At 48.7% G+C, this 22,985-nt stretch overlaps 1 protein-coding gene across 5 annotated transcripts in view; it reads right to left on the bottom strand.

Moving 5' to 3' along the window:
* Positions 1–22,985, bottom strand: part of AGAP1 (ArfGAP with GTPase domain, ankyrin repeat and PH domain 1) — a 633,884-nt gene that overhangs the window by 369,526 nt on the left and 241,373 nt on the right. For all 5 annotated transcript variants that reach the window (XM_025404404.1, XM_025404403.1, XM_025404402.1 and 2 more), the window contains 3 exons: positions 18,955–19,040; positions 15,419–15,560; positions 9,713–9,847 (listed from right to left, as the gene is read on the bottom strand). In XM_025404404.1, the coding sequence (XP_025260189.1) occupies positions 9,713–9,847; positions 15,419–15,560; positions 18,955–19,040 (363 nt within the window). The remainder of the gene's footprint in view (positions 1–9,712; positions 9,848–15,418; positions 15,561–18,954; positions 19,041–22,985) is intronic.

Here is a 22,985-nt window from a genome sequence, read left to right as displayed (position 1 = left end):
CAGCCCATCTTCTATATTTGTATTTATTGAGTCAGTATGGAAGATTTTTGTCTCAGCTGATGTGCCAGAAGCTTCATTCATCAGTAAAACATGTGCTTTTATAGCTTCATGAGGGTAAGAATTTTTCAATCCAAACTAATTTTTTTCTAAAAATAATAACTCAAAAGTATTTTTCATTTTGTTGGATTTTTTAAACCTCTGAATGTATGGTTTATTATACAAAAAGCTTTATTTTAGTTTTGGTATTAATTTGCTATTTCAGTTTATAATTTAACCCCGTTATAGAAAGAGCTTCTTTGGTTAACAACTGAATTTGAAAAAGCGTTACGAAGAAAGGAGTTGGCAATGTCATGTTTCATAAAAATGATCACTATCAAACATGTACAGATTTTCCCATCCAAATATAAACCAGGGATATGGCATAAGAGAAAGACCCACACAAACCCACAAAGGCTTCTTCCTTACATGTGCGCCCCCACCAACAGGCTGAACCAAGTGTCCTTACAGTCAATGGCAGGTCGGCACTCCCCCATTCGCTGGGAGATAAGCTACTAGGCCGGACAGATGTGGCTCTTCTGGAGACATCTGGAGACAATCTGCAGATTCTGACATGCACCGAATGGCCCTACATTAGAAGCTGCCGGCGAGTGACATCAATGACCCTAGGGCTAATGACGCCAGAACGGCTCCCAAACTAGCATCAAACCCCCTTCTATGGCCGGGTGCCATGACTCACGCCTGTAATCCCAGCACTTTGGGAGCCTGAGGCAGTCGGATCGCTTTGAGTTCAGGAGTTCGAGACTAGCCTGGGCAACATGGCAAAACTCCATTTCCACTAAACATGCAAAAACTAGCTGGGTGTGGTGGCACACACCTGTCATCCCAGCTACTCGGGAGGCTGCCATGGGAGGATGGCTTGAGCCCAGAAGGCAGAGGTTGCAGTGAACCAAGATTGTGTCACTGCACTCCAGCTTGTGCGACAGAGTGAGACACCGTCTCAAAACAAAACAAAACAAAAACAACACGTCTTACGTGACTTGATCATCCAACCTCCATTTGTACTGGTGCCGCATAAGTGCTGCCAGAGCCTTACGGAAGTCACTTTCTTCGTGTCATCTTTGTTCTTAGAAAATGTTAAAATATGAACCCCCTTAATGAAGTGTAATTTAAGCAGCTGAACCTCTTTCATATTGTCCTAATACACGTCAACCACCCATCTGCCCCAGGAAGTCTTGGAATTAGACTTTCAATGTGTGGAGGGGGTGGGGGTGGGGGTGTGGAGAGGGGCGCAATGATGAGCACAGGTGCACAGCCAAGACCACAGGTAGAAACGGGAAATGCTGGCCCGGCCTGACACCAGCTGCACCATGTGCCTCTGGGAAGGAAGCATTTCCAGCAATGTAGTCCCAGCTGTAACTGGGCCTAATGAGATCCACTATCCTACATCATAAGCCGTTAAATTGTTACATAATTATTAGTCATTACAAGTGATTAAAAAATGGACAATTAATGACCCATTAATTCACCTTTTCAACATATATCAAGTGCCTAATGTACACATATACAGGGCTTGCTTTCAAGTGTAAAAAATCTTATTTTTTGAAGTATTCCCTCGCTAACACACACACATATGCCTGCACACACACACACACGCACAAGTTCCAATCTAATCTCTAACATAATAAAGGAGGAAAAAAAAATAGCAACAAAAACAAATCATAAAACCGGCCACCCCGACAATGAAAATGAAGCTGGTTTCAGGAAAGAATGGAATAGGCCTAATTGATATATCCTTTAACAGCACAAAGACTGCGGTGTAAGCAAAACGAAATGGTCCAAGATGATGGAGGACTCAGGAGAAAAGGCCCAGAAGCCTGCGTACATTCACCGACGTTCTAGCGCACGCAATTAGGTGGCACCAACGGGCTCATTAATACAGCTCCCCTGGTTGTGGACACTCCTGTAATTAGGACCAGGCAGCTGCAGACATTTAATATGAGGTGGGTTCTTTGTACACTAGGATTTCAATCTCTGGAAGCAAAGCATCAAGAGCACACTGAGGTTCCCTGACTTGCTGCACAACCTTGGTAAAATCACGCAACCTCTCCCAGCTCGGGCTCTCGGCATGGGTTGGACATGCCCAGGTGAGCTGTTACTGGGAAGGGACAAAAGACACATGGAATGGCTTCTGTAAAAGTGCTTTCCAGAATGTTAATTGCAACACAAACATAAAAAACCCGGGGCAATGAGGTCAAAGGACTAACATAGATCTGCCTAGACCAGGAACTACTCTGCCAGATAAATACCCATCCACCAGGATGATGTACACAGCGGGGAATCAGAGGAATCCCTAATAAGCCACAGGCTGTGGCCATGCTAGCACCTGGCACACAGAGCCCTTCCAGCGCCACTGCCCAGCTTTCCCATACACCTAGACCCCACTGTCTCTCCCTCCACAATAATGCAGGTCTGTTCTAGGACAGAAGTCTCCTATGTGAGATCACCAAACTGGCCCTGGAGACAGTTAAGCAGAGAGATGATAATTTGTAACTTACCTCTTTGACATGATCTTGACCTGGTCTAACAACTATTACCAGAGTCAAAGTTCTGCATGTAGGTTTTCCTACGGTCGTATGAATACTTGTATTAAGAAGAGGCTGATGTTTCGGTGGGGAGCATGCCCTAGCACAGCGCAGATCATACATATAATGTGATGCTTTGAATTGGGATTTAACAACTGAGTAGAAGGTTCAGAAGATGCATGCAAGAATATTAAATTCTATATACCAGCAGTCCCCAACCTTTTTGGCACCAAGCACAGGTTTCATGGAAGACAATTTTTCCAAGGATCAGGGGTTGGGGGGCAGGTGGGGGATGGGGATGGTTTTGGGATGAAACGGTTCCACCTCAGATCATCAGGCATTAGATTCTCATAAGGAGCGTGTAACCTAGATCCCAGGCATGCGCAGTTCACAACAGGGCTCGTGCTCCCAGGATCTAATGCTGCCGCTGATGCGACAGGAGGCGGAGCTCAGGGAGTAATGCTCGCTTGCCAGCTGCTCACCTCCTGTGTGGCCTGACTGGAGACCCCTACTGTATACAAAACATGCTGGGATGCAAATAAACAATCCACGCATAAAACCACACTGTGGACCACTCAGACACATCTTTACTAGCTCATTCTAGGAGACGGGGAGTGAAGGGAGAAAGGGCACCAAGCTGTTTGGAGAAGAAGAAATGAAAACAATTATTGTACCACTATCAGGCTGTACTCCTGGTCGCACATGAAGGGGAAACCCCTCTTTCTGTAGGTATCAGGGGCCTTTAAAATCCCACATGCCATATAGCTACCACAAGGACACCATAATTTAAGTCATAAACTATGCCCAATAAAAGTTGGGGTGCATTGGCTCTAAAATGTCAAACAAAAACACCCTGATCCTGTCTCCCCCACTAAACAGATGCCACAACACAGGCCCCTGTGTTCCTCTATGGCACTGCCACCCGCAGCAGAGAAAGCTCCTAACACGCCACTCAGGAAGACAAGAAACTCAAACGCATCTGAAGACAGACTAAAACTGATGCTCTCCAAAACCTAACTGCAGGGAACGACAGTGCTGAATGCACCATCCAAGAATATACAGGCAGAGCCTGATCTCTGCTCTCTTCCTCCCAAGGTGCACGTGTAATGCTCAAAAGGGCCCTGTCACTACCTATACACGGCTTGCTACCACCTTGAACATACATGACTTGGCCTTCTGAAAGGAGGATTTACTTTTGTCGCTAAGTTATAACTATTTTAGGTGACCTTTCAGCATGTAAGCTGAGAAATCCCATCACCAACACTACACCCTTCCTGACCTTCCGGAGACCTGACTACAGTCCCATGTCAGACACGCACTGTCTGTCCGGAAGAGCTGCTTGCTGCCACTCAGAAAGTGAGCTCTTCATATGACGTGGGAGAAACGTCTCTTTAAAAAAGACTCGCAAGCTGGGCGCAGTGGGTCACGCCTGTAATCCCAGCACTTTGGAAGGCTGAGGCCAGAGGACCACTTGACTTGAGGCCAGGATATCAAGACCAGCCTAGCCAACATGGCAAAAACCAGTCTCTACTAAACATACAAACAACTAGCTGGGCATGGTGGTACATGCCTGTAATCCCAGCTACTCAGGAATCTGAGGCAGGAGAGCTGCTTGAAACCAGGAGGTAGAGGTTGCAGTGAGCCTAGATGGTGCCACTGCACTCCGACCTGAGTGACAGAGACCCTGCCTGAAAAAGGAAGGAAGGGAGGGAGGGACGCAGGAAGGGAGGGAGGGAGGAAGGGAGGGAGGGAGGGAGGGAGGGAGGAAGGAATCGCAGGACCAGAGAAACAATGTCTACAGGGAATGAACTTTATTTTTCCATAATCCTTCATGTTCATGTATCCAGGCTCTAGGAGAACAAATGAACAGGGACTTTCAAAAAATTTAATGCCAAACACTGAAACCACCATTTTAACCTTAAGAACAGAAAAACTTGTATATAGGTAATTTCCCCGATGTGGCAAGAGGCAAACAGAGCCACGCAGAATCTGACAGGTGCAGAGCCGCTGGCTGTGGGGCGATCTAGGAACGGGAGCCCTGTGCAGCCCCCACAGACGGACCTGCAGCCCCCAGTTGCCAAGTCCACACGTCCAGCCCGCCCCAGCCCCCAGTGTCTCCCTCCCCCAGGGCTCTGCTGAGAATCCGAACAGTTGGGTATCCATGGCCCACGTCCGGCTCAGCTGCCCAGGTGAAGCAGAAACCATCTTGTGGAGCCAGCTCACCTGCCCCGCAAGCTACACGATCCCGCCTGCGAGCAGGAGCGAAGACGCTCCCAGGCTGCTGGGAAGGACCCCCAGAAAACGGCCTGGGCCGCCACACTTCTCCACCCCCGGGCAAGACACAAGGTCATGTTTCTGGGTGACTGTTTGATGTTTATCCTCCCTAGCGGACCTTAACTTCACAGAGGAAGAGACCCTGCCCGCGCTTCTGAATCTGCCTCTAGCCCCTGACCAGACGCACAGTGGGTGGGAAGCTGGTGCTCAGACGAATGAGTGACTGGATGGATGAACCAGCTTGCCAGCCTGCTTCCCAATACCTAAAGCCACTTGCTAGTAGCCATCTGGCAACTCCATGAATGAAAGAAAAGTAAACAGGATTACACAAGTGAACAGGAAAGTGAATGCAATGTTTCTTCATTAATTTTTACAATGTCCTTTTGTTACAAGACACTAAGAAGTCAAATGCTGAAGAAGCAAAGAATAAGGTCCCTGGCCTTTTAAATGAACCTTGGTACAGAGCCAATCAGGAACGCAGACTCCGCAGGGCAACGGAAGCAGCTGGATTGGTTTTTCTTTTATTTACAAGCCGAACATTATGTAGAAATTACACGCTTTTCCTTCATGTTTTCTTTCTACCATATATAGGTATAAAAAGCAAATAAACAAAGTAAGCCCTAGGGCAAAAAAGAAGCCAGAGAGTCATCGAGACAGCTGAATAAACTGAGTCTGCGAGTGGACAGGCGCCCTGCTGGCTGGGTGCGTCCCCTGCCAGGCCCTCCCCAGACCTGTGGGCAGAGCGGGCAGGGGCCCTGCTGGCTGGGTGTGTCCCTTGCGAGGCCCTCCGCAGACCTGTGGGCAGAGCTGGTGTGTTCTATGACGCCCCAGGACCTGACTTGCTTCCATTTTAATGACAAAATGTTCCAGTGTTGTGGTTAAGTTGAGACTCTCAGGTCCCAAGATGGGGGATCCAGTCCAGGCTGTGCCCCTTTGGGTCAAGCTACGTCATTTCTCTAAGCCTCGATTTCTTTATTATATAAACCTTACAATGTTTAACTTTCCCTGAGGATTTTTACTTTGTTATTGTTAGGGATTGCTAAGTACTGAATAAAGCTCTTCCTCAGCAACTACTTTTATCACTAACAATGAGAGTGCTTGTGATTTAAGTGAAAAAAAATATATAAGAAACCATATACCATATAACTACTATATAAAATATGCAGAGTAACCCTGATTTTATTTTTAAAATGTATCTTCATATGAAAGTATTTGAAGCACAAAAAAATCGCAACAGTCACAGAAGTTGCAGCATCACAGGTATTTGCTTTTCAGATTCCATAAAATTCGAATACTTTTTTTTCTTTGAGACAGTGTCTCGCTCTGTCACCCAGGCTGGAGTGCAGTGGTGCGATCTCGGCTCACTGCAACCTCCGCTTCCCAGATTCAAGCAGTTCTCCTGCTTCAGCCTCCTGAGTAGCTGGGATTACAGGCACTCACCACCACACCCAGCTAATGTTTTGTAATTTTAGAAGAGATGGGGTTTCGCCATGCTATCCAGGCTGGTCTCAAACTCCTGGCTTCAGGTGATCCACCTGCCTCGGCCTCCCAAAGTGCTGGGATTACAGGCGTGAGTCGCCACACTTGGCCAAAATACTTAATGAGAATGTATTATGTCTTTTTTTCTTTTTGAGACGGAGTTTTGTTCTTGTTGCCCAAGCTGGAGTGCAATGGTGCAATCTCAGCTCACTGCAACCTCCACCTCTGGGGTTCATGTGATTCTCCTGCCTCAGCTTCCTCAGTAGGTGGGATTACAGATGCATGCTACCACACCCAGCTAATTTTTTTGTATTATTAGTAGAAACGGGGTTTCACCATGTTAGCCAGGCTGGTCTCAAACTCCTGATCTCAGGTGATCTGCCTGCCTCGGCCTCCCAAAGTGCTGGGATTACAGGTGTGAATCACCGTGCCCGGCAGAGAATGTATTATTTCCAAAACACGAAACTGGAATGGAAATCTCCTGTGCCTATGAACATAGACACTCGTCACAGCACTACCTGGGGAGGTGTGACATGGGCTGTCACAGCAACGGAAACGCTTTATCTAAATATTTTAAAGTAAAAATATTTAGAAATATCAGTCCTTATTCTCCCCTTACCAACCCCCCAACTTGAAGAAAACGAAACGCTTCCAACACAGAGGTGGCTGCCTGTCCTCAGACTTGAACGTGCTGGGTATGGTATGGAACTCAACCCAAATTCTTACCCTGAAATCCCGACCCTCAGGGGAAAAGTGGGGCCTCTGCCAGGTGACTGATCACAAGGGTGGAGCCCTGTGATGGGTTAAGCACCTTTATGGGAAGGGACAGGTGAGGGCTCATGTCCTCTGTTCTCCACTATGTGAGCACACAGCCCACCAGGAGGATGGCCCTCGGCAGGCACCACACCCACCAGCACCTGGCCCTGGGCTCCCATCCTCCATAACTGGGAAAAACAAAAGTCTGTTGTGTAAGCCACTGGGTCTTGTTAGAGCAGCCAGAACGGACGAAGATAGGCTGTTTGGCAGGAAGGCACCATCATCCTGACATCCTCCAGCATTCGTTAACTGATAACATTATTTTTATAAGGAACGTTCATCAATTTATGGAAAACTCATGTATGTTAACCATGATAAATACAAAAGCAAGGGAGTCACTGTGCAGACTCAACTTATCCAGACAACTGAGTCCCCGATATCAGTCCCCTGATATCGGGGACTGGCAGGCTCTCTGCACGGGCCAGAGAGGAAATATTCTGGGCTCTGCGGGCCGCAAAGACCCTCATCTCTGCTGCCACAGCTGGAGAACAGCCCAAACCCACTGCAGCCCATCGACACCAAGCGTGGCTCTGTGTCACCAAAAGTCTGTTTACAGCCAGGCGCGGTGGCTCATGCCTATAATCCTAGCACTCTGGGAGGCCAAGGTCGGCGGATTGCCTGAACTCAGGAGTTTGAGACCAACTTGGGCAACACGGTGAAAATCCCGTCTCTACTAAAATACGAAACATTAGCCAGGTGTGGTGGCGAGTGCCTGTAATCCCAGCTACTGGGGAGGCTGAGGCACAAGAATTGCCTGAACCTGGGAAGTGGAGGTTGCAGTGAGCCGATCACACCCCTGCACTCCAGCCTGGGTGGCAGAGTGAGACTCTGTCTAAAAAAAAGAAGAAAAGTCTATTTATGAAAACAGGCAGCTGGCCTCATGCATGGGCCCGGGGACGCTTCATCTACAACGCTTTACTTCAACATTCACGGGGCCTCAGCAGCGCGGTGGCCGACAGTGACCTTGTTCCGTGAGGGTTCACCTCTCGGAAGAGCTCCAAGGGCCTCCCTGCACGGTTCTTCCACGTCTTACTAACATCTCACTAACGTTCACCGGCACGGCTTGACATGAGGTTTGCTCCCCACAGGACGTTCTCCCAACAGAGGCAGCACGAGGTGCCCGTAATAAACGTGAGTGGAGGGAAGAAGGGGCTGTGGGCCCCCAGCGACTTCGTGCTGCCTCTCAGGGGAACCCTGTGCTTCTTCAGCACTGGCACTGGAAAAGGCGAGAAGAAACGCTGAAGCCGTGAAGGACTAACTAGGAGCAACGTGCTGAAGTGCAGCTGAGTATCTGAGAGGCAGAGATGCGCGGGAAGAGACGGCAGGCTCAGAAAAGGAACCTCACTGCTACAGGAAAGAAAACGTAAAGTCTGAGAACTGACCGAACTGATGTCATCTTTGAAACTGAGTTGAACAGTGAACGTATAGAATCTCTACAATGGCATCTGAAGACTAATTGAAACATTTAAAAGAACAACACAGGTTGCCCCATTTGGAGGAGGTCCCGAAACAGTCCCGTAGTCACTGCTTTCATAGTTGGTCTTCGGGGTCAGGGCGCGGCGAGTCCTCCATCTCCTCCCAGCTCCGAGCGGCTCTGGCACTCTCCGGAGAGCCCCAGTGTGGCTGCCCTGCTCTGCCCCCAACAACCCCCTCGGCACCAGAGCAGGGACACAGGTGGCTCGGCCCCCATGCATTTAAACCAGAAGGGGAGAGGACCCTACAAGTGATTTCCACCACTCCCGCCAGCAGTGCGACCCTCTGCCAGAACACCAGGCCTCTCCCAAGCCCCCAGGTGGAAAAGACTGGATTTAGAAATATCAGTCTTTATTCACCCCAGACCTTCCTATCCCCAGGGTGACGCCACCTCTCCCGCCCACCCCATGCATCTCCACAGGCTCCTCTCTCATAGCTGATGTCTGGAGCTACCATCATCCGCCAGTATCTGACCCCCTTGCAGAACCTCAGCTCTTCTAGAATTGTCTGTCTGATTTGTGGCCGTTCCTGAAGGCAGATGATCAATAATGAATAAAATCACCTGAAAACAATTCCAAAAGACTGGTCCTCACTCGCGGCTGTGAGTCCCACCGTGCCATGTTATTACGTTTTTGGTGGGCAAGTCCAAACTTGATACTCTCTCTCCTCCTTTCAGTTCTCTCCTCAAAGCCTGATATCAAATATTGAAACTGCTTTAAAGGACGGGATTGGATTAAGCATGGGCAATGACAATAAAGAAATGGCTCACAAATAAGTTTTACGGAGCCCGTGGATGAACAACAGCTCAAGAAATGTTCTATCCTGTACACAAAAAGGCCCCATAGGTGACACGCAGACCCAACACCAGGCTGTTCTCAAGCCACGTCTTGTTGTCTCTTCTGAACACGGCACTTTATATCCGAAACATACCTGAGAGTCGCCTCTGGAATGGAGTGCTCTCGATACTAACGCCCACCCATCAATGACGTATTTCCGCCACCCATGTACACAAGTGCAGGCAGGACTGATTTCTTGAAGTGCCTCCTGTATTGTGAACTGAAAGTAAATTCCCAGCCGTGCGCATTTACCGTCCTGGAAGACCCTCTCCACGTTCAGCCCGTAGGTAGCACACGTCTCGTAGTACGTGCACCGTTTCAGGTCGTTGGAGAGCTTCCTCGCTCTGGCGTCATCGATGACCCTCGGGTTAGTAGAACTTATGGCATCTGGAACAGAAGACCAAAACAGTAATGGCACGGTGACAATGACAGCTCTGATTACTTCCCACACTCCCCACATCGCAGAAAACTGGTACCTTACTCAACAGAAATGTTATTAGTCTATGAATCTGGAGTTTGTAGAGCATAGTTTGCCTCCCAAATAACAGACTCAAACAGCAGAGAAAGTTATTCATTAGCAGAAATGTGTTTTGCAGGAGAGCTTCTGAAACTGAAATTTTACAATGTTCAGAAAGAAGCAGCAAGACTTAAATGTGGGTCTAGAGGACACATACTTCAGAAAGAAGGAAAAACCACACACATAGTCCCTATGTGCAGGTCCCCTTCTGTGCACCACGCAGGTGGCTAAGCATATTCCCGACACCGGCATTCTTCTTCCAGGCGTGGTCGCTTGTCCAATGACCCATTGAATAAATGCGCACTGAGCCCCCATTTGGGGTCTGTTCCTGTTCTATGCACAGGGACACCCCAGTGAATGAAACAGACATTCTAGCTGGCCAGAGAGGCAAGCAGAAAAAAAAGACGAAGGTGATGAATGGTTCTGAATGTAAGATGGCATGAGTGATGGTGGGAAGGAGGTCAGGAGGCTTGGGTGAGTCTGGGTTTTAGAGCCCTTGCTAAAGGGATCAGGGAACCCTCACCTGCAGCAGGTGGGTGCAGTAGCCACTGCCTGGGGCAGAGTGCCTGAGGCAGAGGGCGGCAGGGCAGCTGGTGCATGTGAGGGAGGTGCTGCAGGGGTAAGGCCTAGGGGGTGAGAGAGGTGTGCGGAGAGGGGAGCAGTGAGTCCCCTGAGGTTTTGATGGACCTCCTCAGGGTCACAGGTGACCTGAATCCCCCCAATCTAAGTCATGTGTGCACATGGGGGCGTTTGAGCAGCTGCAGAGATGTTGGCACCAGTTTCTTAAAAAAGAAACTGAGCCTTTTTTTTTTTTTTTTTAAGTTCAGCTGCCAGGATTCTCCACCCTCAGACCCGCCCCATTCATTCTGTTACTACTGAGTTACAGCGGCACATGGAACACAGAAATGAGGGGCTGGAATGTGAACAGCCACGAGGCTTAGGGCAGAGACAGGACTTTTCACACATGGTTTTCTTTTTCTTTCTTTCTTTTTATGAGATGGAGTCTCACTCTGTCGCCCAGACTGGAGTACAGTGGCGTGATCTGGCTCACTGCAACCTCTGCCTCCTGGTTTCAAGTGATTCTCCTGCCTCAGGCTCCCAAGTAGCTGGGATTACAGGTACCCACCACCACGCCCAGCTAATTTTTTGTATTTTTAGTAGACACAGGGTTTCACCATGTTGGCCAGGCTGTTGTCAAACTCCTGGCCTCAAATGATCCACCTGCCTGGGCCTCCCAAAGTGCTGGGATTACAGGCGTGAGCCACTGTGCCCAGCCTTCAGAGACAGTTTCCTAACCTGAATCTTTTTCATAGGGCTTGAAGGCTCTTACGCCAAAGAAAACAATAAACAACTCTTTAAACAAAAATCCACCAACAGGATTTCTCTACCAGCCAAAGAAATAGTAGCGAAGTTATACTGCAGAGCGATCACCTTTGACATTTTATTTTTGTGGAGGAAGGGCATTTGGCAACTCCATTCTCTGAAGTATATTTAAAACGTGATGTCCTGAGGAATGTATTCAGTTTTTCCTTTTCTCTTTTCTCATGTTATTTTCTCAGCCCTATGAAATAGGTTTGGGCTGACATTTCTCCGTTACCAGAAGGCAACTGAACTCTGTAGTTAAGGGTTCTTCAAGACTCTGACAATCGCCACTACAGGCTCCACAGGCTGCACCCCCGTTCCAGGGATACGGTCAAAGGGCACCTCGTCCTGCCTTCTTGTCCTGCTGATTAGTAAATCGCACTTGCATTTCACAACATTTAAGAAAATAAAGTTTTTTCTTTAAGCATAAACATTTCTTTTTAATTATAGAAAGAAGTTAGAAGTCCATGATGTTTCAATGTTCTAGGATAATTTTGAAAACACAGGCCACGTGGTATCCACCCGGCTTCCACGAGACCCTGACCTGCGGCCCAGCGATCCCGCAGCCCCTCGGTCCTCAGTGGCTCACTCGGTTTCTGTCAACTTTCCGCTTCAAAGGTGCACCATGGGAATCTCTGCCACTGCATGGAAACCGGCTTCTGCACTCGCATTTCGGTTCTATACCTGTCTCATTTTCATTCCACTTTTAACTCCGTAGCTTTTTACAGATCCTGCTTCTCCCTCAAATCCATTTAATTTGCAAGTCTTTAAAACAGAACCTGTTTAACAAACATTAGATGATTACCTCATTCATTCCCATCTTGTCCAATTACGAACATTCGTGCAGTCCTTAGCTACTGCCCAGAAAGAGCTCCTGCTGGCCGAGCTGCCCCTCCTGCCAGCGGGCGGAGGCCTCACCCCAGCCCAGGCATTCTCTGGCAATGAACCTAACTCCTGTTCGGTTCTCTCCCATCCCATATGCTCTGACCTCTCTGGCGGCCTACCCCAAACCAGCAGCAAGAGAAATGCCAGGTGCCCTCTTGGACAGCGTGGTCCCTCTTTTGTCTCTGGCGGCCCAGGAAGCCAAGGCAGCAGGGCACAGGCTTCACAGAGGGCAAGTCTGCAGGCAGGAAGCAAGCGTCGCAGCAGGGACCCTCCGAGCCCACGTGCATGCCAGCTTCCTGCCACCGGGCTGCTGGGGTGCTCCTTGAAGTCTAGGTAAGGACCAAGAGAATCCCACAGGTGAGGAATGCAGCCCTAATTGGAACTTTTCATTCTGGTTCATCTGGGGGTGGTCCAGCTAAAAAGAGTCCCACAGGGAGGGCATGGGGCCGGCTTACCTGCTCGCCCAGGGAGGGTGTGGGGCCGGCTTTACCTCCCCACCCCAGAGGCCACCCTCGCACATGCAGACACTCCCCTGTGGTCTTCCTGGGCATCTTTCCACATCCGATCAATGGATGTTCATGGAATTCATGGGAATAAACGGGGGTACTTTCTTTTACTCAAGGACTTCAACTTCATTAGCGTTTCCTGAGAATCTAAGTAGCCATCCCGGCAGGAGGCTCGATGTGCCCCTGGGCTCAGGCAGGAGACTCAGAGGGATATGCTGTCTCCAGGGGCAGGGATAGTCGGGGGTGGGGTTCAGGATCCCAGGCAGGGCCATTGGAACACCAGTCACACATTGAAATATGAGGGACAAAAGCAGCCACCATTAGACGCCTATCACCTACCCATGGATGCAATGAGTGTCTTTTGGGAATTCCTGTTGAACCCCACCAGAGCCCCGGGGGTCCAGGTCACCCAGCAGCAGCCAGTCACACGCAGGTGTGTGTGGACCCAACTCCCGGGATCTCAGACACTCCCTTCCCACTGGCGGAACATGGCTGTGTACTCAGAACTCAGAGAACAGACACTGATCGCAGGGAATCTTTCCAGGCTGGGAACTTCACTGCCACTTTTCACAGTGAGTCCAAGCAAAAGCCCATTCTGAGTCCTAAATCAAACCTCCTGAGCTCCAGCAGCCCACGAGCAGTGTCTGCACAGCCCCAAAGGAGTCTGCTCAGAAATGCCACGGTCGGGCCTGCGGGAAGGGGAGCTTATTTGGAATTTCTCTATTCGACTTCAAGGCAGCTTTAAGCAGAATCCGCTGTGGATGAGCATCCACTTGAAAACACGATGAGGAATTTTCAAGATGCCACCTCAGATACGGCAATTCTGCATTCTCACAAGAACCAAGGACTTTTTGGTGGCGCGGCCTTGTCTCCTGGTGAACACTAGAGGGCGTGTTAGGCCTAAGAATCCCTCCTCCCGTCTGAGTGAGGATAAACAGAGCTCTGGCTCTGAAGGTTTCAGGAGGGAGAGTGACCAGTGGCCACTCCGCGTGTGCCTTAAAAAAACAAACAAACAAACAAAAAAACAGGGTGGAGAGGTGCTCTCCAGGAAGCCCAACTCTAACACCTCCCATCTATCACACTGAGAAGATGCTTTTAGTTTTTTCTCTTTTTTTTTTCTTGAGATCGAGTCTCCCTCTGTCTACCAGGCTGGAGTGCAGTGGCACAATCTTGGCTCACTGCAACCTCCACCTCCCCAGATTCAAAAGATTCCCCTGCCTCAGCCTCCCAAGTAGCTGGGATTACAGGTACCCGCCAGCATTCCTGGCTTTTTATTTTATTTTATTTTATTTTTTTTGAGACAGAATCTTACTCTGTCACCCAGGCTGGAGTGCAGTGGCGCGATCTCAGCTCACTGCAACCTCTGCTTCCTGGGTTCAAGTGATTCTCCTGCCTCAGCCTCCTGAGTAGCTGGTACTACAGGCATGCGCCACCACGCCTGGCTAATTTTTCTATTTTTAGTAGAGACGGGGTTTCACCATGTTGGCCATGCTGGTCAACTCCTGACTTCAAGTGATCCACCTGCCTGGGCCTCCCAAAGTGCTGGGATTACAGGTGTGAGCCACCATGTCTGGCTGCAAAATGCTTTTAGTTTACGCCACACTATCTATCTGGGCTTTTGTAGGTTCCTGATCAAGCTGCCAATCATTTGCCTGCGCAACCTCCTACTTAGACCACACCCAGTGCGGTATGGACAGCTGACGTCCTAAAGAGAAACATCTCGCATCAGAGCATGGACGGGCATGTCAGATAGGCTAATTTTAAAAGAATTTGCAAGACAGTCTATGAATAACCACAACAAAATGAAGGGATATACAATTTTTCCTGACAGGATTATTTGTCAGTTACCCATATTTCTGACAAAGCAGTTTTAAAGCTAACCTCCACCTGGCTTTTAAAAACATCCTATGTGACATCACAGATCCTAGTGGCAGACCCCAGCACAGCCATGGGTCTGCGATCAAGAGCGAGGATGCTGTGCCTCAGTCCATGTGACAGCCATTCTACTAACAGACCAAGCGTGAAGTGACCTGAGGGAAAACAAGAAACGTGCCCAGTATGATTCTACGCTCTCTGAGGGGCCTGCTAGATTAAATATGAGATACAGATCACAAGACGGTGACAAATAGAACTTAATACACGGAACTGCTCTTATGTTGAAAATCAGCACTATTTTCAAGATGCACTGAAAGACAAGCTTTAATAGACTGAATACACGGAACTGCTCTTATGTCGAAAATCAGCACTATTTTCAAGATGCACTGAAAGACAAGCTTTAATAGATTGTTTATAAATCATTTTATAGAACGAAGAATTAAAATACAGCAGAAAACAGTATCTGTATTTGACTATATATGTTTATATACAAAACGTATACACATACACACACACACACACATATATATATATATTTTTTTTTTTCCCCAGAAAACAAGGGAAAATAGATTTATTTTTCCTAAAGCACATAGGACATGTGTGTGTGTGTTGTTTTCAGGTTGTTAAATGAGTGGTTTCACCATAAAATCCAATCAGGAAATGTGATAATTTCAGTTTCACGATTTTTCCCAAAAAAAGTGAGCGTTCAGTAGGCAATTTTTCCTTTTTTAAAGCATTTTTAAACTCCCTCATACTGAAAATACATAACTGTTAGAATCCTCTGAAAACCACCTGCACACGAGCATCACTCACCCTGGGTTCCCACGAGAACCAGAGGAATCTCGCTCGTGTTCCGATAGCTGGCCATTCGACTGTAGTAGTGGTAAACGGTCTGGAAACTTATTTCATCCTCCAAGCTGAAGACAAATATAACAGCGTCCACCCACATGGCAAACTAGGGAGAGAAGAAGGGGAGGAGAGCAGGAGCTGAGTGAGAAGGCTTAATTAAGAACAGACGTCTGGACGGTGGCGGGCAGCAGGGGCTGCAGGAATCCCCTCGGTCGCGTGCTGGGTGCCTGACTTGACCGTCACCGTCACACACTGTCATGGCACCAACGTCCTCCTCCTGAGCACACCGTGGGCGGTGTTCCCCTCGGGAATGGGCCCTTCATCCTGCTCCCACCCAAGACGCTCTGTCTTCAGAGGACACAAACCACACAGTCTCCCCGCAGTCCTCATGCTCCTGCCCTGTCCACCTGCTGCCCTGACCAGCCAAGGCGGCCCCGCAGACAGAAGGCCAGCCCCACCTCCTGCCAGAGCCTCTCAAACCCCGAGGCTTTCCACTGTACTCTCAACCGCTTAAGGAAGCCTTGCTGGACCCCTCAGGCCTGCTCAGAACCCCCCACCCCACAGTCCTCTCCACTCGCCACCGCAATGGCTGGCCTACTCTGCCAAAGGGTAAAGATTCAACCCAGGCTCAGCCTTGGCTGAACTCCTGCAGCACCCCTGCAAGAAAATGACTACTTATTTTCAGGGAAATTAACAAAACTTAGGGAAGAAAGCCTGACTCTTGCCATTTTGTTCTTGCTTTGCTGTACTCACTTTATTCTTGTCTTGCCAGTTTAACCTACATCACATCCTCTTTCTGACAAATACCCACACTGTCAGGCATATATTAATACCTCATTTAGTACCAATAACCATCTTGCAAAACTGGAGCTGAGTGAGTAGAGCCTCCCTGCAGGGCAGAGGCTTCCCACACTCACTGCAACTGGCTCAGCACATCTGACATCAGGTCTATCAGGCAACAAAGATCCTTCTCTTTCCAAGTGGAAATTTGAAAAACAAAACCAAAATGCATCCTGTTTCCCTTCTCTCTAAAAGCAGCTGTAGTTCCTAGATAGGTTTCTATGGCCAAGGTTATCACCTCTAATACATTTGGGGAAAGTGTTTAATGGGTTAAACTCTGACTTCAGGCATATAAGTGAAAAGTGTATTCAGTTATATGTAAAACGTTTACATGAGAAAACTTAACCCAAAGTTCTAATGATAAATACAAAATTAAATGAGAATGAGGACTTGAAAACAAAGAAGGCTGGGAGAGACCTGGGAAGACCACGATGGCAGCTCCCACAGAGTGCAGCAGGACCTAGACTGATAAAAGGCATCTCCTTTTCCTCTTCTCTGCCTTGAGGAAGGCTCTTCCTGTCTCTTCCAAACACGTGGGAGGAGCAGACTCCCCCTGCGCCATGAAGAGCGCTGGCTGACCGGAACCAGACCTCAGTTCCCAAATCGGGAGCTGAAGCCCATCTGAGCGTCCACCCGGAGGAAACATGCACCGTGGCCGTCATCCCCTAAGGGTGCATTCTGACTTCCATGCTCCTTGTGTGGGGGGTACCCAATACATAACCCTCCACTCTAACATGTTCACCAGCAGAAAACTGAAACTATGCTTTGGGTTTTTGTTTGTTTGTTTTTTGAGACAAAGTCTCGCTCTGTCGCCCAGCCTGGAGCGCAGTGGTGAGATCTCGGTTCACTGCAACCGCCTCCTTCTGGGTTTAAGCGATTCTGCTGCCTCAGCCTCCCAAGTAGCTGGGATTACAGGTACACGCCACCACGCCTGGCTACTTTTTGTATTTTTAGTAGAAATGGGGTTTCACCATGTTGGCCGGGCTGGTCTCGAATTCCCGACCTCAGGTGATCCACTTGCCTAAGCTTCCCAAAGTGCTCAGATTACAGGTGTGAGCCACTGCATCTAGCCTCTTCTGTAGATTTTTCTATATCTATAAGCTTTCGTGCTTCATATTCAATTTTGCGCTTCATATACTGCTAAGACTTGCTCCTTAATTGTGGAGAAAAAAGCTTGTTTCCAGTCACTCAAAACATTTACGTGCTGGGGAAAACGGAAAATAAACTCAGGTGATTCTAAATGTTACCTACTTCTTTCTCCGATCACCAGCCACAGGAGGGCCCTTGCACCCAAGAGTTCCTGTGCAGGAGAACACAGTCCTATACCCTCCGTGGGACTAAGAAAGAGGTGACTTTTATCAGCATCACAAACCGAGGATCCTGTCAGTCAGACCTCTAACTCTGCCCCGCCTTACTATAAACTACCAGATGGTCACTGAACACGGTCTTATACCCTCAGTGGGACTAAGAAAGAGCTGACTTTGATCAGCATCACAAACCTAGGATTCTATCAGTCAGACCTCTAACTCTGCCCCGCCTTACTATAAACTACCAGATGGTCACTGAACATGGCTCAAACTGCTTTGCAACTAAGTTTTCACTTTTAACATGTCTTCAAGGTGTTTCCTTATTATGATCAGTATATGGTATCCTTAATGCTAAGAAACAAAATGTTACACACTTTAACATCTTTGAAATCAGAATGCACCTAATTATTGCGGCTGTTTCACAGTTTAATTGGCAGCATTCTCCCTTCGAATACTGGTACATCCTACGGTCACTGGTGTTTTAGAGTCAATGGCACATGGCAAATCTGTGGCATCTTCTGTATAACCACACAGCCCTCCGATGTGTGGAGTACTAGACCTGAGGCCTAAGAAGTCCTGTATTCAATATCTTTCACTTTCATCATCTTACAATCCTATGCTGCATGTTCACAAAAAGACAGGTCCAGGAGATAATGCCAAGAAAATCTTTGACATTCAGTTTGCATTTACTAGCTCCTGGCTCCTTTCAAGTGTTTACTCGGTAAATTATGCTTCAAGTAAAACAAAGTAGGTTAAAGAAACCAAAAAAAGAGATCTTCCACACTCATGCTTTGTTATTTCCAGAATGCCCATCTTTCCAGGAACTTCCAAAGAAATCATAATATGCTTCATACCAGCTTTCGGTGGAGACCGCCTTGCTTGGGCCAAGGCCAGGGAGGCACAGAGGCGCCAACGCCTACAGTTAGCAGAGACAGAGAGAAGACGGGACTCCAAATTCCGCCCAGCAAGCTCTCTACATCTCACTGCTCTAGAGATCACACCAGTCAAAGGAAAAGGCCAAAACACAAACCAAACTACAGAAATGTCCACATGTCATTTCAACTGGGTTCCCCAACCAGGGCAGGGGGTGCGTTTCCTGCCTTTTTAAAAACACAGAAAGTGAAAAGCTACCATATAAACCCAACTTCTCTGTAGGATTTAGTCTGGGCAGGGAGGTGGCGGAAGAAAAGACTTAGCTTCTTCGAGATGAGAAAAAATGCAGTGACAGGAAACATTTTTTAAGGGACTTCCACTTTTTTGGAAAGCACGTCACTGGTTTCCAGAAGCACGTGTTGCATGAAACCTTAGAAAACAAAGGGAAACAGCTGGCTTGGGGCGTGTGCGTGTACTCACCTGCGCCTCCGGGGGGCCCCCTTCGTCTCTAATCAGCAGCAGATAGCTCTGTCCGTCAACGACAATCTCTTTCTTGAACCTGCCACCTGCCACACACACAAAGCACCTCGTTACACAAGAACAGCAGAGAGTGAGCAGGGCAGACAGACGTGGGCTTCGCTTGTGGAAAAATACACCCTAGGCTGTCGCCCTGGAGGCAACCAAGTATTTAGGATATCGCCAGCCAACGCTGAATTTTAACAGAGCTGAACTCAGATTTAAATGTTCGTCTTTAAGAACTCGTGTGTGTTTCCAGTTAGAAGGCACAGCCTCCTTTGCAATGCCAGTCACTCGTGGCCGAGAAGTGTGGACTTTTCATGTGGGCTCTCTAGGTAAATTCAGGAATTCTCACTCACTGGGAAACAGAGAACATCAAAATTGTCATTCTCTTGTTGGGTTCACGAAACTGAAAACAAATTTTTCATGCTTAACAGGTGCCTGATCTGCAACGTCTTGGTAAATGACAGGGCCGAGAACCTGTATTCTCCTCAAGAGAAACCCAGTTCTTGAAAGGGAGACATAGAACATCATGAGAATGGTGTTTCCAGAGTCACAGGCCACAATTAGGGGGGGGACGCTTCACTACTACACACGGGTTAGACAGAAACTACTGGATGGGACCTCCACACAGGTGGAGACAGCAGAGCAGCAGCTGACAGGAGGCGTTAGAGACCACGCGGGTTAGCGGGAGACCACCGGGACCCTGCAGGAACAGAGGAGACCACGAGGAGGAGGACGGGCATGAGGGGCCCGGTGCTACCCTGGATGTCCCGGCCCCTGACGCTCTCAGGAGGGGATGGTACAAGGTGGCTGCAGTGCCCAGCCGGCCCTCTAGGCCAGCCCTGCTCCTCCTCGGCAGCGGGAAGGACTCCACCCTGGCTCCTCTGCCTTCTCCAACGACAGACGCCCCCTCCAGATCCTGGGCTCTGAGACCACGCTAGGGAACCCTCACAGGGACTCGGAACTCTCGTTTTAGAGAGGGTAAGGCACGCATCAGTTCCTAGCTCTCCTCTTCTGCTCCTCTGTGCGGATGTCTTCTAGAAACCCTGTCTAAACCCCAAATCACTGGATCCAGAGGACAATGCTGTCAGAGCCCAGAGGCTACCTGCCAGCTCCTCTGCCACCCAGAGACACGTCTGATTCCCTCCCCTGCGACAGGAACCTTCCCTCCTAGAATCCCGGGCCTGAACCACATCAGTGCCCGAGAAGCAAAAAATCAAGAGTACCCATCCCAGCCTGAAAGTGTCCGAGGCCCTCCAGACGGGCAGCTACCCTCTGAGGCCACAGAGGGCTGACTGGGGTACTGGCTCGTTCCCGCAAACTCCTGCCGTGCTCGTGTGGTCACACTCAACACCTATGCCACCATCACAGGCAGCTGCATTTGCTAAAGCAAATAAATCTGCTGTTCAGTTCACTCAATAACACAACAATGAAGAAAACCTTTTGATATTAAAGCAGGTAAACTCTCATTTTGCTGTCCCCCCATCACTGAAACAAGAGGGTAGGGCCTGCTGGAAACAGTCAGGCTGAGGTCCATTAGCAGGGGACAGAGCCAGACCAGTTAGGATGCTGGGTCCAGACAGGGTGAGGCCCAGCTGCACGAGGGGCCCAAAGACTCAGGGTCCCTGAATCGAGAGTGCTCATAGGCAAAAAGGAAACTGCTTTTCTAGCAGAGCTGTTGTCATCATGAAACAAGCTGGGAAACATATGACACAGGTGGACGTCCCCACGTATGTGAAGCTGATGCAGACGGTCGCCCCCAGACCCCGATACTGGTCTAGCTCTGCCTGAACCCTGGCTCTGCCACACACAGCTGTGTAGCCTCGCCTCACCTCTCCCCACCTCAGTGTCCCCAGATGCAAAGAGGATGATGTCCTAGCAGGTGAGGAGTAACGAGTTGACACAAAGCACCCTGAACAGTACCCAGCCTGGTCTTACTCGAAATTTCTGGCAAGGTTCTTTTAACCTGCTTTTATAAAAGTCATATTTAACACTGAATAAACCTGCTTACAACAGAAAAATGTGCAACAGTGATAGCAATATTATTTCTCTTTAAAAAAACCTTTTAAAAAGAGATGCTGGAAACCTGCTATATCTTGAAGACATGAATCGAATGTGACCCTTTTAAGAAAAATAACATTTGAGGCTGAATGTGGTGGCTCACACTTGTTATCCCAGCACTTTGGGAGGCCAAGGCAGGTGGATCACCTGAGGTCAGGAGTTCGAGACCAGCCTGACCAACATGGTGAAACCCTATCTCTACTAAAAATACAAAAATCAGCCACGTGTGGTGACTGGTGCCTGTAATCCCAGCTACTTGGGAGGCTGAGACAGGAGAATTGCTTGAACCTGGGAGGCGGAGGTTGCGGTGAGCCAAGATCACGCCACTGCTCCAGCCTAAGACTATGTCTCAAAAAAAATAAAAAAATAAAAAAAAAATAAAAAAAGAAAAAGAAAAAAAGAAAAAGAAAAAGAACATTTGAAAAGGAAATCTGTTACTCTTTATTTGGAGAAAAATCTCCTTCATACCCTGATCTGTGCATGGCCCCAGGTACCAGCCCACCAGGTTCAAATCCCTGTCTAGCCCTCCCTGGCTGGGTGACCTGTGGCAAATAACTCAACTGCTCGGTGCCTCCGTTTCCTCACCTGTGAAATGGGGGTAAACAGAGCCTTCCTTAATGAGTTAACGCATGAAAAGCACTTAGAATCCTGCTTGGGACAGAGAGCGCAGTGAACAGGTATCCTCATCACCTCCACCCCACTTATCTCACCCCCAAGTATTTTCATCTCCCTTCGCTCTCCTTCCCTACCCCTCACATTCATTGAAATCGTCTACACTTCTTCGCTAGGTTTCTGCACAAGTTTCCCACCTGTCTGCGCCCACTCCCGGCCTCGGCTCCTCCTTCCCCTAACATATAGCACAGCAGACGGACCTCACCGCGACATCGTCCTGACCCTGTGGCCTGAGCACCCCATGTGCTCCTCTGTGCCCTCCGGACGCTGATTGCCCTACAGGGCCCTGGCTCCAGCCCTGCCCTCTGACGGCTACCCCAGATACAAGAGCACGTGGAAGCCCTCCCTGCTAGATGAACCGTAGGGTTCAACTTTGCTGAGGCTTCGTCTTGTCGAGCACGCTGGCCCCAGGTCCCATTCCCCAATCACTAGACTGTGTCACCTCCAGAGCAAGAAGGGAGGAGTGGGGCCTGTCCCAGGGGCGCTGCAATGCCAGTGTCCCTCGGCTGCCTACCTCCCTGGGAGTGGGAACTTGGGGAGTGTCACCACCCAGCTCTCGTGGAATGACCATGACGCCTTGGCAGATGACCCTCCCTGCTGCATTCCGGTGAGTACACGCAGGACGGATTTCACGTCCATCCTCTCCTCTGCTTCCTCTAACGTGTTTTTGCAGAGTCACGTTCACAAGTGAAGAAGCTTCCAGGTGGCTGAATCACAACATTCAAGTTACAAAAGCTTCCCTAGGAGGGCACTGAGCCTTCTCCCTTCTGCTCTTCTAAAGTCTCTGGCTTTGTGACCTCAAGCAAAGGACTCCAGGCCCAGCTTTCACTGCCTCTAAAAGCAGCAGTGACTCCTTCTCTTATCAGCAAGGTCTCTTCGAATCCTAAAGTCGGTTTACATTTCCCTCCCCAGATACACAGTATAATTAACAGTTCTTTGCTGCATTTTACAGTTTCAAACACTAGATACTGGTAATTGATTTGCATGATTTTTTTGTATTACCCTTAGAAAGCAAAAATTAAATACTGCTAAGTATTTGCCACAAACCCAAAGGTGAATAATAAGATAAAGGTCAGCCAGGTGCTCAAGCGACCAGGTTGTAAGAATTCAAGAATGTCTTCACTGGGGACGTTTTCAAAAGGTCCTGCAGGGCACTACTGATAGGAGCAGGCTCAGCTCAATAGGATCACTGGGCCTTGAAAAGCCTGCGCTAGCAGGTAGGTAACACTTTAAAATTCATTTTCTGCACCTGAACCACT

The sequence above is a fragment of the Theropithecus gelada genome, chromosome 12, assembly GCF_003255815.1.
Source record: "Theropithecus gelada isolate Dixy chromosome 12, Tgel_1.0, whole genome shotgun sequence".
NCBI lineage: Eukaryota > Metazoa > Chordata > Mammalia > Primates > Cercopithecidae > Theropithecus > Theropithecus gelada.
The sequence above is the reverse complement of the archived record's forward strand: the minus strand, read 5'-3'. Positions and strand labels throughout refer to the sequence as shown.